Source organism: Ranitomeya variabilis, chromosome 1 (assembly GCF_051348905.1).
Source record: "Ranitomeya variabilis isolate aRanVar5 chromosome 1, aRanVar5.hap1, whole genome shotgun sequence".
NCBI lineage: Eukaryota > Metazoa > Chordata > Amphibia > Anura > Dendrobatidae > Ranitomeya > Ranitomeya variabilis.
Window position 1 is genome coordinate 272,600,292 of NC_135232.1, and position 16,607 is coordinate 272,616,898.

General features: G+C 41.1%; 1 protein-coding gene across 1 annotated transcript in view; it reads left to right on the forward strand.

The window, feature by feature from the left end:
• Positions 1-16,607, forward strand: part of PRR14L (proline rich 14 like) — a 61,152-nt gene that overhangs the window by 38,559 nt on the left and 5,986 nt on the right. Inside the window, exon 8 of the mRNA XM_077294111.1 lies at positions 7,159-7,230. Within this exon, the coding sequence (XP_077150226.1) occupies positions 7,159-7,230 (72 nt within the window). The remainder of the gene's footprint in view (positions 1-7,158; positions 7,231-16,607) is intronic.

Consider the following 16,607-nt stretch of genomic DNA (forward strand, 5'->3'; position numbering starts at 1 on the left):
CTCAAACCGTGTACAACCACATGTATTGCCATGTTCATTGAAAATTGCACAACAAATTGTAGCTTTCATTTTCTCCTATTACACATTATGTGAACTAACCTCAACTTTTAGTTTTCACTGTCAGGGAAGGGGTTAACATCGCTGGTAGATCTGGGATAATTGATGCAAGTAGAAAGCATCAGAAAGTGATAGTCCTAACAAACCAGTTTGGGAAACAAAGTATTTGGTAATTAAATATTCATATTTGTCTGAAAAATCAGTGGCTCGCAACTGATTTTGGAAACCTATGGGCTAGTGATTATTTCACGTTATAGGCTACACGCTCTCAAGCCATCGCCTAAAACATACAGGAATCTTTTGAAAAGGTCATCTCTGTGCCAGGCTCTAGAATGTGAGAATAATAAGATTCCACAAAAGACAATGATATCTGATTAATTATTTTTATACTTTCCTGAATATTATGAAAAATATTAGAATTTAAGAGTCCTCAGTGGTTGACACCTTTTTAACCCCTTTCCAACCTTTGACGTATCCATACGTCCCTGTGACCTGGTACTTACCGATCTGGAACGTATGGATGCGTTTCATCTCTAATGCGGCACCGTGACATCTTGGAGCTGGGTACATGAAGTAGTTGTCCCGGGGGCGATGCCCCCCGCAACTATGATCGCTGTGATTGGCTGTTTGATTCTGAACAGCCAATCGCATCATTTCTCATTTTTTCAGGCCAGCTGTGATTGGTCAAACCACTAGAAGGAGGAAGTGACTGGACCACCAGAGAGTATAATCCTTTTTAAAAATTCAATTTTTATTAAATATATCACTTAAAATAGACAATGGAGAATGAAGAAATGCTGGACACCAACAAGTAGTGGCACAAAATTACTAATAAAATGCAAAGTGCGTACAAATATTCAATAGACAGGTAAGTTAATACGTTGGAGTGCAATTAAAAAAGCAGATAGATTAACCCCTTAGTGACAGAGCCAATTTTGTGCTTAATGACCACTGTCACTTTATGTGGTTATAACTCTGGAACGATTCAACGGATCCCACTGATTCTGAGATTTTTTTGTGACATATTGTACTTCATATTAATGGTGAAATGTCTTCGATATGACTTGCGTTTATTTATGAAAAAACAGAAATACAGCGAACATGTTGAATATTTTGCAATTTTCCAACTTTTAATTTTTATAACCTTAAATCAGAGAGTGGTGTCCCACAAAATGCCTAATAAATAACACTTCCCACATATCTGCTTTACATCAGCACAATTTTGGAAACAACATTTTTTTTGTTAGGAAGTTATAAGGGTTAAAAGTTGACCAGCGATTTCTCATTTTTACAGCAAAATTTACAGAACAATTTTTTTAGGGACCACATCACATTTGAAGTGACTTTGGGGGTTCAATATACCGTATATACTCGAGTATAAGCCGACCCGAGTATAAGCCGACCACCCTAATTTTGCCACAAAAAACTGGGAAAACTTATTGACTCGAGTATAAGCCTAGGGTGGAAAATGCAGCAGCTACCGGTGAATTTCAAAAATCAAAATAGGGAAGACGGAGCGGCGCCCGGCGTGTGGAACGAGGACCGGTAGATATGCGATACTTAACTGCTCCCGGCGTCCCGCTCCTTCCCCCGGACAGCTGGCCTCTGGCTGCCGCAGCCTCTTCCTCTATCAGCGGTCACCGGCACCGCTGATTAGAGAAATGAATATGGGGCTCCACCCCTATGGGAGTGGAGTACATATTCATAAGTTTAATGAGCGGTCCCACGTGACCGCTGTACAGGGGAAGAGCTGCGGCACCCGAAGACAGTGTGACGGGCAAGGGGAGCGTCAGGATCGCCGGGACTAGGTAAGTATGCCTCAGCGCCCTCTCCCCCTCACCCGCCGACCCTGCCACAGACCGTGACTCGAGTATAAGCCGAGAGGGGCACTTTCAGCCCAAAAATTTGGGCTGAAAATCTCGGCTTATACTCGAGTATGTACGGTAACAGAAAAAAAACAAAAGTGACACCATTTTAAAAACTGCACCCCTCAAGGTGTGCAAAACCACATTCAAGAAGCTTATTAACCCTTCAGATGCTTCACGAGAACTAAAGCAATGTGGAAGGAAAAAATTAACATTTTTACTTTTTCACAAAAAAAAAATTTACTTTGGAACCAATTTTTTTTTTTTATTTTCACAAGAAAATATACCACAAAATTTGTTGTGCAATTTCTCCTGAGTACGCCAATACCCCATATGTGGGGAAAAGCCACTGTTTGTGCGTATGGCATGGCAGGGCTCAGAAGGGAGGGAGCACCATTTCACTTTTTGAACACAAAATTGTCTGGAGTCAATTGAGGCGCCAAGTCGCGTTTGGAGACCCCCTGATGTATCTAAACAGTGGAAACCGCCATGTCGCGTTTGGAGACCCCCTGATGTACCTAAACAGTGGAAACCCCCAATTCTAACTCCAACCCTAACCCAAACCCGAACCATAACCCTAACCACAAACCTTACCCAATTTTTTTTTATTTTATTATTTTTCCCTAAATAAAGGGGGGCTTTATTTACTATTTGTTATATGTTGATCACTGTGATAGACTATATCACAGTGATCAAAATGAACCAATAGGAAACATTTCCTATTGTTGCCGGGTGCCGACCAGCAGATCTCTGCAGGCGACTGTGCATGCACCTGCAATTTTCTCCCCAGAAAATACATCGGCAGCCCGGGGGGATGCTGAAGGATCCAGGGACAACGACGGTATCGGGGTACCCTATTTCTCTCTCCTCTGATGTGCGATCACATCAGAGGAGAGAGAAGTTTAAATGGAAAATCTTACTTTTTTTTGTTTTGCGATCGCAACATCGGGGTCAGTTAAAACGGCACTGTGGTTTAAGTCAGGGGTCCCCAACTCCAGTCCTCAAGGCCCACCAACAGGTCATGTTTTCAGGATTTCCTTAGTCTTGCCCAGGTGATAATTGCATCACCTGTGCAATACAAAGGAAATCCTGAAAACATGATCTGTTGGTGGGCCTTGAGGACTGGAGTTGGGGAACACTGGTTTAAGTACCCTTAACTGCCGCCGTTCAAAGGCGTATCAGTGGTCGTTAAGGGGTTAACAGCAGATGCAAAAAAAGTGCAATGTGCAAATGCAAAAAAATAGAAAATAGACATGGTGACAGAGAGAAGGTGTCTAAACATATAAAGCTAATGGAGCAAAACTAGAGTAACAAAATATACTAAAAAAAACCAAAACGCTAAATGCAATGAATAAATGTGTTAGTGACAGTGCAGAGAACACATTATTGGCAGCAAAGAAGAAAAGTGCAAAGTGCTATACAGATATAACTGAATAAAGATACAGTCCTATAAATAAGAGATATAAGAGATGGCTATGAAGAAGTCTGTCCATAAGACAAGCACAGAGAAAGTTGAATGAACTTACTGAATTGAATGTGGTGACCAAGATGTCCCCACCGCCCCAGCGCACGTTTCGTTAGAACTTCTTCAGGAGGCGTGTGTTGGAGGGCGGGGGAGATTTCAGACTATTTAAAGGACACCCGTCCAATGGCTGACCCCTTCTATTTATAGGGAATAGAGAACAGGTGTTCCGACTTGCGACGACTAATGTGCGCATTGCTCAATTTTTGGCATTTTTTTTTTCTTTTTGTGCGTCCTGCAGTGGCCAAGCGCTGATTAGTGTCGCAAATAACTGATCAACGTCCATGCTTGCTGTTTTCCAGGACTTGTTTTTGTCCCTATCCATTTTTCTCCCCCTCCCTCCCCTTTGCACCACCTCCACCACCACCATCTTGCAGTCATTGAACATTGATCAGTGACGCAAATCACTGGAGTGTTAATGTTTTGTATAACACTCCACTGTTCCAAATGGCCATGACCCATAAACGTTTTGAGGCCATTCACAAATTCTTGCGTTACAATGATAACGCACAATGTCCTCCCCTTGATGACCCAACTTTGACCGTCTTTTCAAAGTTTGACCAGTCATTGAGCACTTCAGCAACAAGTTTGCTGAGGTGTACATACCCCAAAGGGACATTTGTGTAGATGAGTCCCTAATCCATTTCAATGGGAGGCTCAAATTCCTGCAATACCTGCCCAGTAAGCGTGCCAGGTACGGAATTAAGCTCTACAAACTTTGTCAGAGTACCTCAGGGTACACCCACAAGTTTAGGGTTTATGAAGTGGAGGACACCCAGATTCAACCCCCTGAATAACACCCTGTCCTGGGAGTGAGTGGGAAAATTTGTTTGGGATTTGGTGCACCCACTGCTGGATCAAGGTTATCACCTCTATGTAGATAACTTTTATATCAGCATCCACTCTTGAAGTCCCTCTCTGTGGGAGCTACTGCAGCCACGGGTATTGTCTGCAAAAATCAGAGAGGCCTTCCTAAGATGCAAATTGAGCAGCTGCTCAAGAAGGATGAGAGCAGAGCCCAGTGTAGCAACAAAATGCTGGTGGTCAAGTACAAGGACAACATGATGTCCCTTTCTTGTCCACCATACATGGTGATGGCAGCACTGTACGAGGTACCTCTACACATGACTGCAAACCAGACTGTGTATTGGGGTGCCATGGAAAAGGTCAAGGTGTGGTACAAGAAGCTGGCCATGCACATCGTACAGATAGCATGAAATCATTGTACATTGCTATCACGATGTGCAGGCCAGACTGGTATGTCGTACCTTCAGTTCCAGGAGGTAATGATAAAGGCCCTGATATTGGCAGTCAAGAAGGAGCAGGCCCCAGTACGTCCGGAACTGAAGATGATCATATCGTACCAGGCCAACATTTCCTGGGGCAGGTCTCCCAAACCACAAAAAAATGGAAGGTTGCAAAAGAGGTTCCCGAGTGTGTTACAGAAGGGGGACACGCAAGGACACCATTTATGAATTAACCACTTGCCCCAACAGCCTGGCCTGTGTATAAAAGAATGGTTCAGACTGTACCACACATCCATGGACTACTAAATTAATTTCTCACTTGCTCAACTTCTAAATGCCAACCTGACGAACACTACACAACTCGCGTATATCAACCTGATGCACTCTACACAACTTATGTATGCCAATACATTATAAAATTCACATACCAGGAAACAGTAGATCAGTTCATAAATGGATTCACTTCCACTGTTTAGGTGCATCAGGGGCTCTGCAAACGCGTCATGACGCCCGCAGACCATCAAAGTCTGAATTTCAAAACGTCCAAACAGTAGTTTTCTCCCACATATGGGGTATCAGCATACTCAGGAGAAATTCCACCACAACTTTTGGGGTCCAATTTCTCTTGTTAACCTTGTGAAAATAAAAATGTGGGGCTAAAAGATCATTTTTGCGGAACAAAAATGTAATTCTTTATTTTCATGGCTCTATGTTATAAACTTCTGTGACGCACTTGGGGGATTAGAATGCTTACCACACATCTAGATAAGTTACTTGAGGGGTCTATTTTCCAAAATGGTGTCACTTGTGGGGAGTTTCCACTGTTTAGGCACATCAGTGGCTCTCCAAACACGACATGGCGTCCGCTCTCAATTCCAGCCAATTTTGCGTTGGAAAAAGTCAACTGGCTCTCCCTCCCTTCTGAGCCCTGCCGTGCGCCCAAACAGTGGTTTTCACGCATATATGGGGTATCTGCATGTTCGGGAGAAATTGCACTATCATTTTTGGGGTCCATTTTTTCCTGTTACCCATGTGAAAATTAAAAAAAAAATGGGTCTAAAGGTAAATTTTAGTGAAAAAAAGTTAAATGTTCTTTTTTTTCCTTTCACATTCCATTAATTTCTGTGAAGCACCTGAAGGATTAATAAACTTCTTGAATGTGGTTTTGAACACCTTGAAGATGCAGTTTTTAGAATAGTGTCACTGTTGTTGGTGTTTTCGAGCATCTAAACCCCTCAGTCACTGCAACCGTGATGTGGTCACTTAAAAAAAAAAAAAAAAAAAAGGTTTCATAATTTTGTTGGAAAAATGAGAAATCGCTGGTCAAGTTTTAACCCTCAACTTCATAACAAAGAAAAATTTTGTTTCAAAAATTGTGCTGATGTAAAGTAGACATGTGGGAAATGTTGTTTATTAACTATTTTGTGTGACATATCTCTCATTTGAGGGCATAAGAATTCAAAGTTTAAAAATTGCAAAATTTTCCTTTTTTTTTTTTTCATAAATAAACACAAGTCCTATCGAAATGTTACCACTATCATGCAGAACAATGTCACAAAAAAACACTCAATCACTGGGATCCATTGACGCGTTCCAGAGTTATTACGCCATAATGTGACAGTGGTCAGACTTGTAAAAATTTGTCATTAATGTGTAAACCACCTTAGGTGGTAAAGGAGTTAATAGCTAACTGAAAATATGGTAACAAATTGCGAGCTTTCGAGGCTACTCGGGTATTAATGTCTTTCTACATCAACTAAGGAATGTGCTTTTCAGATCTTTTGGGGGAACCATAACCATGGACCAGACCTAAATCACAGGACACTAAGGCTATGTGCCCACATTGCAGATTCGTATTCGGATTTTTCCGCACTGGTTTTGAAAAATCCGAAGGTAAAACGCACTGCGTTTTTACCTGTGAATTTACTGCGGATTTTCTGCGTTTTTTGTGCAGATTTCACCTGCGTCTTACACCTGCGGATTCCTATTGAGGAGCAATATTTTCCGCAGCATGGACACTGCGGATTTGGTTTTCCATAGGTTTACATGGTACTGTAAAACGCATGGAAAACTGCTGCGAATCCACAGTGGCCAATCCGCTGCGAAATCCTCCTTATCTATGAACTGTTCCAATATTTACAGCCACAACTGTTTTCTCCCTCTCCCATATTGATAGTTCTGCTTCATGTCTCTTGTCTTATCTGTTTTGTTATTCCTGTACCATGTTGTGTATAAATAAGTGTCTCTTCAGATTGTGCTATTCTATGCCTGATGAAGAGGCCTTAGTAGCCACGAAAGCTTGCAATTTACCATCTTTTCAGTTGGTCATTAAAAGGTATCAACCACTGATGACTCTCAAATTTGAATATTTTTCTATTTACTGGCTACAGTGGTACAAAAATATATTTTTCCTGACTGTTACGGACAGATTTTGTGTGAAATCACTTAATATTTTTTTATATTGTAGAGTAAACAAGAAAGAGTTCAGTTTGGAGGATATTTACACCAACAAGAATTACAAGTGTCCACCGCCTGCTCGGTATGAAAGATTACTGTGGGAATTGTGGTCAAGATATTTTTACCCCTCTTTCACACCTTCTTTTATCTCTGGGGAACCTTTAGGTCTTGTATGTTTAAAGAATGACTCCAGTTTTTGTATTATTGTTATTGCCAAGTTATACATTTTCATAACAGTCTGATTACCTGTTAAATGCCACTATCAATTCCTGGCTGTGATATCTACTCTGACACTCCCCCTTGCAGGAGCAATCTATGCACCCATCCGCGTATCACTATATCCATAAAAGTCTGATCTGTCAAAATATAAATTTAATCCAACTGGTAAATGGTGTAATGAGAAAAAAAAAATCTAAATGTCGGAATTACTTTTAATGAATTATTTTTTTCAGATGCAACAAACACTACAAAAAATGCAATAAAATTAAATTAAATGAAAAAATTAAATTAAATAAAACCTTTTTCGTATCCAAAAATTGCATCAATAAAAATACAGCCCAGGGCACTATAAACAAGCCCTCACACAGTAGTCTCAACCAAAATTAAGAAATGCTATGAAATGATGTGAAAACACTTTTTCTGGGAACAAAATGGTATCTCCATAATCGTACCAACCTAGAGAATCACATTTCTGGGTAATTTTTACCTTATAGCGAAAATGAAAATACCAAATAGAACAATAGCCAAAAATTTTCTTCAATGGTATTTTTTTCCTGCTTTGCAGTACATCACCTGATTAAAATGAATGGTGTCATACAACTCATCCCACAAAAAAAACATCATATGGCTCTGTGGATAGAAAAATAAAAAAGTTATGGTTTTCAGAAGGAAAGGAAGCATGAAAATCGAAAATAGCCATGTCTGGAAGGGGTTAGAAGCTCCTTTTCCATTGCTGCTTGGATAATTCCCCCTATACAGTCTGTGGTGAAGGGACAGAGAGACTTAGGTAGGGTAAGTCCAGTACTCTAAATATTTGAATGCAGTGTATGGATCTTCAGAGCAGTAGTGAACAGGAACTTCTAAAGGAGCATGAACTAGGAATTGAACCAGTACTGCAGCATAACTTTTGTGACAGAAGGAAACAAAATGTAATTTAGTACACTGGCTTGCAAAAGTATACCCCTATCCCTACCTGACTTTTTACCTATTTTGTTACAATACAACCCGTGATTAAATATTTTTGTTATCTAATTTGTCTGTGATGCATCAGCACTAAATAGTCTAAGTTGGTGAATTGAGAAAAATATAGACATACATTAAAACTATGGGATCATCAAATGACTACAAAGTGGCAGGTGCATATGTATTCACCCCTTTTGCTATGAAGCCCCTGAAAATTTTTGGTGCAAGCAATTGCTTTTATAAGTCACAGGCTTTAGTGGAAGCAAGTCTACCTGTGTGCAATCAAAGTGTCACAATGTCTGTCAGTATATACACACCTTTTTTAAAAGCCAACAAGGCTGCAAAACCATTAAGCAAGAGGCACCACTAACTAAACAGTACCGTGAAGACAGAGAAGATCTCCAAACAAGTCAAGGACTTCTGGAAGTACAAGTCAGGGTTGGATTATTAACCTCTTTGCGACACGCACCATACTAGTACTGCTCTGCGGGAGACAAGTTTGCGGCAAGAGCAGTACTAGTACAGCGCTGCGACCTCGCGGCCTCACACTGAGCGCCGCCGAGATCGCGTGCGGGTGTCAGCTGTATGTGACAGCTGACACCCCGCAGCAACGCCCACGATAGGTGCTACCAAAATCGGAATAGAAAGTGACCAAAAAATGTCATGTACCCGAAAATGGTACGAATAGAAATGTCAGCTAATCCCGCAAAAAGCAAGCTCTTACATGACTGTTGGACGACATATGAAAAAATTATAGCTCTCAAAATATGGTGATGCAAAAACTAGTTTTCGCAATAAAATGCGTCTTTTATTGTGTGATAGCAGCAAAACATTTTTCACAAGGGCAAAATGTATGGTCCATTTTCTGCTGTTACCCTTGTGAAAGTAAAAAAAAAAAATAGGTCTAAAGAAAAAATAAATGTTTATTTTTTCCTTCCACATTCCAAAAAATCCTGTGAAGTACCTGAAGGGTTAATAAACTTCTTGAATGTGGTTTTGAGTACCTTGAGGGGTGCAGTTTTTAGAATGGTGTAATTTTGGGGTATTTTCTGTCATATAGGCCCCTCAAAGTCAATTGTGAGGTGGTCCCTAAAAAAAGATGGCTTTGCAAATTTTGTTGTAAAAATGAGATATCACTGGTCAACTTTTAACCCTTATAACTTCCTAACAAAAAAAAAAAATTTGGTTTCAAAAATTGTGCTGATGTAAAGTAGACATTTGGGAAATGTTGTTTATTACCTACCGTATATACTCGAGTATAAGCCGACCAGAGTATAAGCCGAGACCCCTAATTTTGCCACAAAAAACTGGGAAAACTTAATGACTCGAGTATAAGCCTAGGGTGGAAAATGCAGCAGCTACTGGTAAATGTCAAAAATAAAAAGATACCAATAAAAGTAAAATTAATTGAGACATCAGTAGGTTGTGTTTTTGAATATCCATATTGAATCAGGAGCCCCATATAATGCTCCATACAGTTCATGATGGGCCCCATAAGATGCTCCATACAAAATACGCCCCATATAATGCTCCATACAGTTTATGATGGGCCCCATAAGATGCTCCATATTAAAATATGCCCCATATAATGCTGCACAAATGTTGATTATGACCCCATAAGATGCTCCAGAGACATTTGCCCCATATAATGCTGCACAAATGCTGATTATGGCCCCATAAGATGCTCCATAGAGATATTTGCCCCCAAATAACGCCGCACATGGCCCCATAAGATGCTCCATAGAGATATTTGCCCCATATAATGCTGCACATGGCCCCATAAGATGCTCCATAGAGATATTTGCCCCATTTAAGGCTGCACATGGCCCCATAAGATGATCCATAGAGATATTTGCCCCATATAATGCTGCACATGGCCCCATAAGATGTTCCATAGAGATATTTGCCCAATATGCTGTTGCTGCGATTTAAAAGAAAAAATCACACTCACCTCTCGTCGCTCAGGCCCCCGGCACTTGCTATATTCACCTGTCCTCCGTTCCACCGTTGGCGCCGCTGTGTCTTCCCACAGCGGCGCCGACGGTGGAACAAGGAACAGGTGAATATCGCGCACTGCCCCCGCCATACTCACCTGCTCCCGGCGCGGTCCCTGGACGTCCCTCATTCTCCCGGCGCTGACAGCTTCTTCCTGTATTGAGCGGTCACATAGTACCGCTCATTACAGTAATGAATATGCAGCTCCACTCCTATGGGAGTGGAGTGGGGTCCATATTCATTACTGTAATGAGCGGTACCATGTGACCGCTCAATACAGGAAGAAGCTGTCAGCGCCCAGAGAACCAGGAGCCGGTGAGTATTATTAGACAGCTGCCGCTCCCCCTCCCCTGCTGACCCCTGGGAATGACTATGACGATGAGTATAAGCCGAGAGAGACAATTTCAGCCTAAAAAAATGAGCTGAAATTCTCTGCTTATACTCGAGTGTATACGGTAATTTATGTGATATGACTCTGATTTAAGGGCATATAAATTTAAAAGTTTGAAAATTGCAAAATTTACTACAAAATTCCAGGGGGGAGAATTCACAAATAAACGCAAGTTATATAGAAGAAATTTTACCGCTATCATTAAGTGCAATATGTCACGAGAAAACAGTCTCTGAATCACCAGGATCCGTTGAAGCGTTCCAGAGTTTTGACCTTATAAATTGACACTGGTCAGAATTGTAAAAATTGGACTGGTCATGAAGGTGAAAACAGGTTCTGTCTCAAAGGGGTTAGCAAAAGCAATAAATAAAAAAAGAAATACTAAGCTCTGGTCCCCCCGGAGTCAAATGGAAAGTGAATACTTTTCTGCCCAATGATGACAGAAGTATTCTAGGAGTGATACCCTTATTGGCTAACCAGAAAATAATATGTTTGCAAGCTTTCAGAGCACAGTGGCTCCTTCTTCAAGCAAGATTACAAATCGATTTAATAGAATAGATTTCATCTTCACGCAAGTGAAAAGGAGCCCTAAGCAGTACACTCCATAGAGGTGACCTTTATGGAAGAGTGGGCAGAAAAAGCCTTTACATACACACACAAATTCAAGGCTCATTTTGAGTTTGCCAAAAGACATGTGGGAAACTCTGCAAATGTATGGAGGAAGGTGCTGTGGTCAGATGAAACCAAAATAGAACTTTTTGTCCTCCAAGGTAAATGCGATGTCTGGTGCCAAATAGTGATGAGCGCATATACTCGTTACTCGAGATTTCCCGAGCACGCTCCTCCGAGTATTTTTTAGTGCTCTGAGATTTAGTTTTCATCGCCTCAGCTGAATGATTTACAGCTATTAGCCAGCATAAGTACATGTGGGGGTTGCCTGGTTAATAGGGAATCCCCACATGTAATCAAGCAGGCTAGTAGCTGTAAATCATCCAGCTGCGGCGAAGAAAACTAAATCTCCGAGGACTAAAAAATACTCGGAGGACACCCGAGTAATGAGTAATGAGTAATGAGTATATTCGCTCATCACTAGTGCCAAACCAACACTGCTCATCACCCCAAAACACCGTCCCCACTATGAAATATGGTGGCTGCACATCACGCTGTGGGGATGTTTTTTAGCAGCAGTGACAGGGAAAATGGTCTGAGTCGAGAGGAAGATGGCTGGTGCGAAATACAGGGAGATAGAGAGAGATTATATATATATATATATATATATATATATATATATATATATATATATATATAATATATATATATACACTCTCTCTATTATATTATTATTGTTATAGCGCCATTTATTCCATGGCGCTTTACATGTGAGGAGGGGTATACATAATAAAAACAAGTACAATAATCTAAAACAATACAAGTCATAACTGGTACAGGAGGAGAGAGGACCCTGCCCACGAATGCTCACAATCTACAAGGGATGGGTGAGAATACAGTAGGTGAGGATAGAGCTCGTCGTGCAGCGGTTTGGTTGATCCGTGGTTACTGCAGGTTGTAGGCTTGTCGGAAGAGGTTGTCTTCAGGTTCTTTTTGAAGGTTTCGATGGTAGGCGAGAGTCTGATGTGTTGTGGTAGAGGGTTCCAGAGTGGGGGTGATACGCGAGAAAAATCTTGTATGCGATTGTGGGAAGAGGAGATAAGAGGGGAGTAGAGAAGGAGATCTTGTGAGGATTGGAGGTTGCGTGTAGGTAAGTACCGGGAGACGAGGTCACAGATGTATGGAGGAGACAGGTTGTGGATGGCTTTGTATGTCATGGTATATACCGTATATAATTTTTTTTTTTTTTTTTTTAAGTTTATTAACCCCTTCCCGACATCTGACGGTATAGTACGTCACATGTCGGGACCCCCGCTTTGATGTGCGCTCCGGCGGTGGGCGCACATCAAAGCCGGGACATGTCAGCTGTTTTGAACAGCTGACATGTGCCCGCAATAGGCGCGAGCAGAATCGCGATCTGCGCGCGCCTATTAACTAGTTAAATGCCGCTGTCAAACGCAGACAGCGGCATTTAACTACCGCATCCGGCCGTGCGGCCGGATATGAGCGCATCGCCGACCCCCGTCACATGATCGGGGGTCGGCGATGCTCCTCCATTGTAACCATAGAGGTCCTTGAGACCTCTATGGTTACTGATTGCCGGTGGCTGTGAGCGCCCCCCTGTGGTCGGCGCTCACAGCACACCTGCAAATCTGCTGTGTAGCAGCGATCTTATGATCACTGCTGCATAGCAGAGCCGATCGGGCTGTGCCTGCTTCTAGCCTCCCATGGAGGCTATAGAAGCATGGCAAAAGTAAAAAAAAAAAAGTTTTTAAAAATGTGAAAAAAATAAAAAAAATATAAAAGTTTAAATCACCCCCCTTTCGCCCCAATCAAAATAAATCAATAAAAAAAAAACCCAACCTACACATATTTGGTATCGCCGCGTTCAGAATTGCCCGATCGATCAATAAAAAAAAGCATTAACCTGATCGCTAAATGGCGTAATGAGAAAAAAATTCGAAACGCCAGATTTACGTTTTTTTGGTCGCCACGACATTGCATTAAAATGCAATAACGGGCGATCAAAAGAACGTATCTGCACCAAAATGCTATCATTAAAAACGCCAGCTCGGCACGCAAAAAATAAGCCCTCACCTGACCCCAGATCACGAAAAATGGAGACGCTACGAGTATCGGAAAATGGCGCAATTTTGTTTTGTTTTGTTTTGTTTTTTGCAAAGTTTGGAATTTTTTTTCACCACTTAGGTGAAAAATAACCTAGTCATGTTAGGTGTCTATGAACTCGTAGTGACCTGGAGAATCATAATGGCAGGTCAGTTTTAGCATTTAGTGAACCTAGCAAAATAGGCAAGCAAAAAACAAGTGTGGGATTGCACTTTTTTTGCAATTTCACTGCACTTGGAATTTTTTTCCCGTTTTCTAGTACACGACATGCTAAAACCAATGATGTCGTTCAAAAGTACAACTCGTCCCGCAAAAAATAAGCCCTCACATGGCCAAATTGACGGAAAATTAAAAAAGTTATGGCTCTGGGAAGGAGGGGAGCGAAAAACGAAAACGGAAAAACTGAAAAAGCTCCGGGGGTGAAGGGGTTAATGTACATAGGAAACAACCAAAACCTGAGGCACTATGTGTACCACATTCATATATGACTGCAATAACCTAGTACAATGTCCATATAGGTGATCTTAAGAAATATGACATAAAATCTTGATATTGAGATCATTAGTCATACTAAATTCTTAGTAAAAGTTATACAATAAAACAAGGAAGTTTCTTTGACACGATATAATATGAAGTTTCTTTATAACATGATATAATATGAAGTTTCTTTATATCATACACGAAATATGAAATGTAAGTGTATAAAGAGACAGAAAAGTACAGAAGAAGAAAAATGGGGGGGTTAATCAGACTAAGGGTGCTGTGTTCAGTTGCTATATGCCCAGTACTTGACAGAAAATCTAAACTTGAGCCAATAAAATCAAGTTTTATAAAAAAAAGAGTTGTTAGCTGTAGCAGTCAATTCCTCAATTAACATCACCTCATTCATTTTAGAAAACCAAAGGGACATTGTCAGAGCGGTATCTTTTTTTTTTCCAGGTCAGAGGGATGCAAGCCTGAGCCATCACAGTTGGGTGCCTCAGTATAGAATGCCTGTATATTTTTAGCGGGATGTCGCAGTGATGGAAAAGGACAAGAGCCAGAGTTAGGTCAGTCTCAAGATCAGTGAACTTTAGTATCACTAATTGTACTTTGTCCCAAAAAGGAGTGATTAGTTTTCATGACCAAAAATGTGTAGAAGATCCCCTTCTGCTCCAATACGTCTCCAACACATGGGACTTTTCTCAGGGAGAATCGAATGTAGTTGAGATGAGACTTAATACCATCGAAACACACAATTTATATCTGGCCTCGTGGAAACGAGAACAAATCGACGCTTTATGCGTTAAAGTAAAAATTCACCTCCATTGATCTTTTGATAGAGGCCTAAATCCCCCTCCATCTGTCTGAAACCTGGCAACAGGGAAGTCTGGTTGGTTAATCAGTAGAGAGTATGAAAAAACAAGGTGTGCCTCATGGGTCTGCACTTTCACAGGCTGTCTCGAAAGTAGCTTTCTCACTATTATATAAAGGGGGCGTGACTGAAAAAAAAAAATGCAACAGTTGACCTACTCTCCATGCATCTAGGGTGGATGGTGCAGAAACACTGAGATGATCCTTTAAAGGCCAAAGGTGTCCTGCTCCAAAATGACAACCTCTGAAATGTCCCCTATTTATCCAAACTCTGAAAACACTAGCATAGAGACCTCGGGGGGGTGGGGGAAGTGCATTGCCCAAAATGGGAAACAAGTAAGAGTCTTGTGGTATGATATAGTCACGTGCTACAGGAAGGTAACAGCAAGCCCGAGTAGCCCCAATTGTGGGGTTTGTTTTAAGCGCTTTGACTAAAGAGTCCAACTAATGGGCAATATGAGAGGGATATTTGTAAAGCTTTGCTTAATGCCAACCCATATTTTTCTGGGGCTAGTTTTACACCAATCCAATATCCTAGACAGGTGGGAGGCAATATAGTAAGATCTGAAGTTGGGCAGCGCTATACCTCTGAACATTTCGAGCAATATAATGTAATATAGTTCTAATATGAGGAGGGTTTGCAGCCCCAAATAAACTTGGTTTGTTCTGATGCTAAACTCCTGAAGGACAAGTGAATCCTAATAGGGAGAGCTTGTATGATATATAACATTTTGGGGAAAATGTTCATTTTGAAAATTGCACTTCTCCCTCACGAACTGTAATAATTTAGAGAATTTAAGAAAGCATGTCAAATCTATGTCTCTTGGTAGGAAGATTCCCAAATATTTTAAAGCTGAATTAGCCCACTTAAAGCTACCTTAAATGTTTTTCAAAGGCGCTACCGTAGACAAGGGGACATTAATATTCAGGTTTTCCGACTTGGAGAAATTGATTTTGAAATTAGATAAGCCATTGTATAAATGGAATTCTGCCATCAGACTGCGAAGAAATAGCCAGGTTGTGAAAAGCACATCATCTGCATAAGCTGCAATATTGATAGGAGCACCTCGGATATTAGGTTCCATAGTGTTAGTATTAACGCAAACCCTTCGAAGAAAAGATTCCAAAGTAAATATAAAAATTAAAGCCCAAAGCGGGCATGCACCATTTGCATATGCTGAACTCCTGTGACAGAACTCCACTCTGTTAGTAGGCATAGTATATAGGTCAGAAATCTATCGTAACCTATTAAAACCTATTAAACCTATTCCACGAAATATCTCATCCATGAAGGACCAGTTCACCCTATAAAAGACCTTTTCTGCATCTGTAGAAAGTAACATAAGAGGTTGGGATTTTATTCTAGCTCTATGTATAAGGTTCAATGCCTTTGTGGTATTGTCCCTGGCCTCTCTCCCCCCTCCTGAAACCCTCTTGGTCTGTAAGTAAGGGGGATAATCTAGACGCGATTATTTTTGCAAATAATTTAAAAGGAACCTGTCACCAGGTTTTGTTGATATGAGATTCAGCCACTGTCTTTCAGGCCTGATTATATATTTTTAATGCTGTATATAAACCCCCAACCCGACCTGTAAGAGAAGAAAAAGAACTTCTATTGTACTCACCTGCGTGGTGGTTTGGTCTGAGGGGTGTCAATGTTCTTGGTCGGGCACCTCCCATCTTCATACGATCACCGTCCTCCTCCTTGCTTTGGGTGGATGACTTGTCCCTACGTCATCCACACAGTCTCTTCGGCATTGCGTTCCTGTGCAGGCTTACTTCTCGGTCTTGTTGAATGCAGA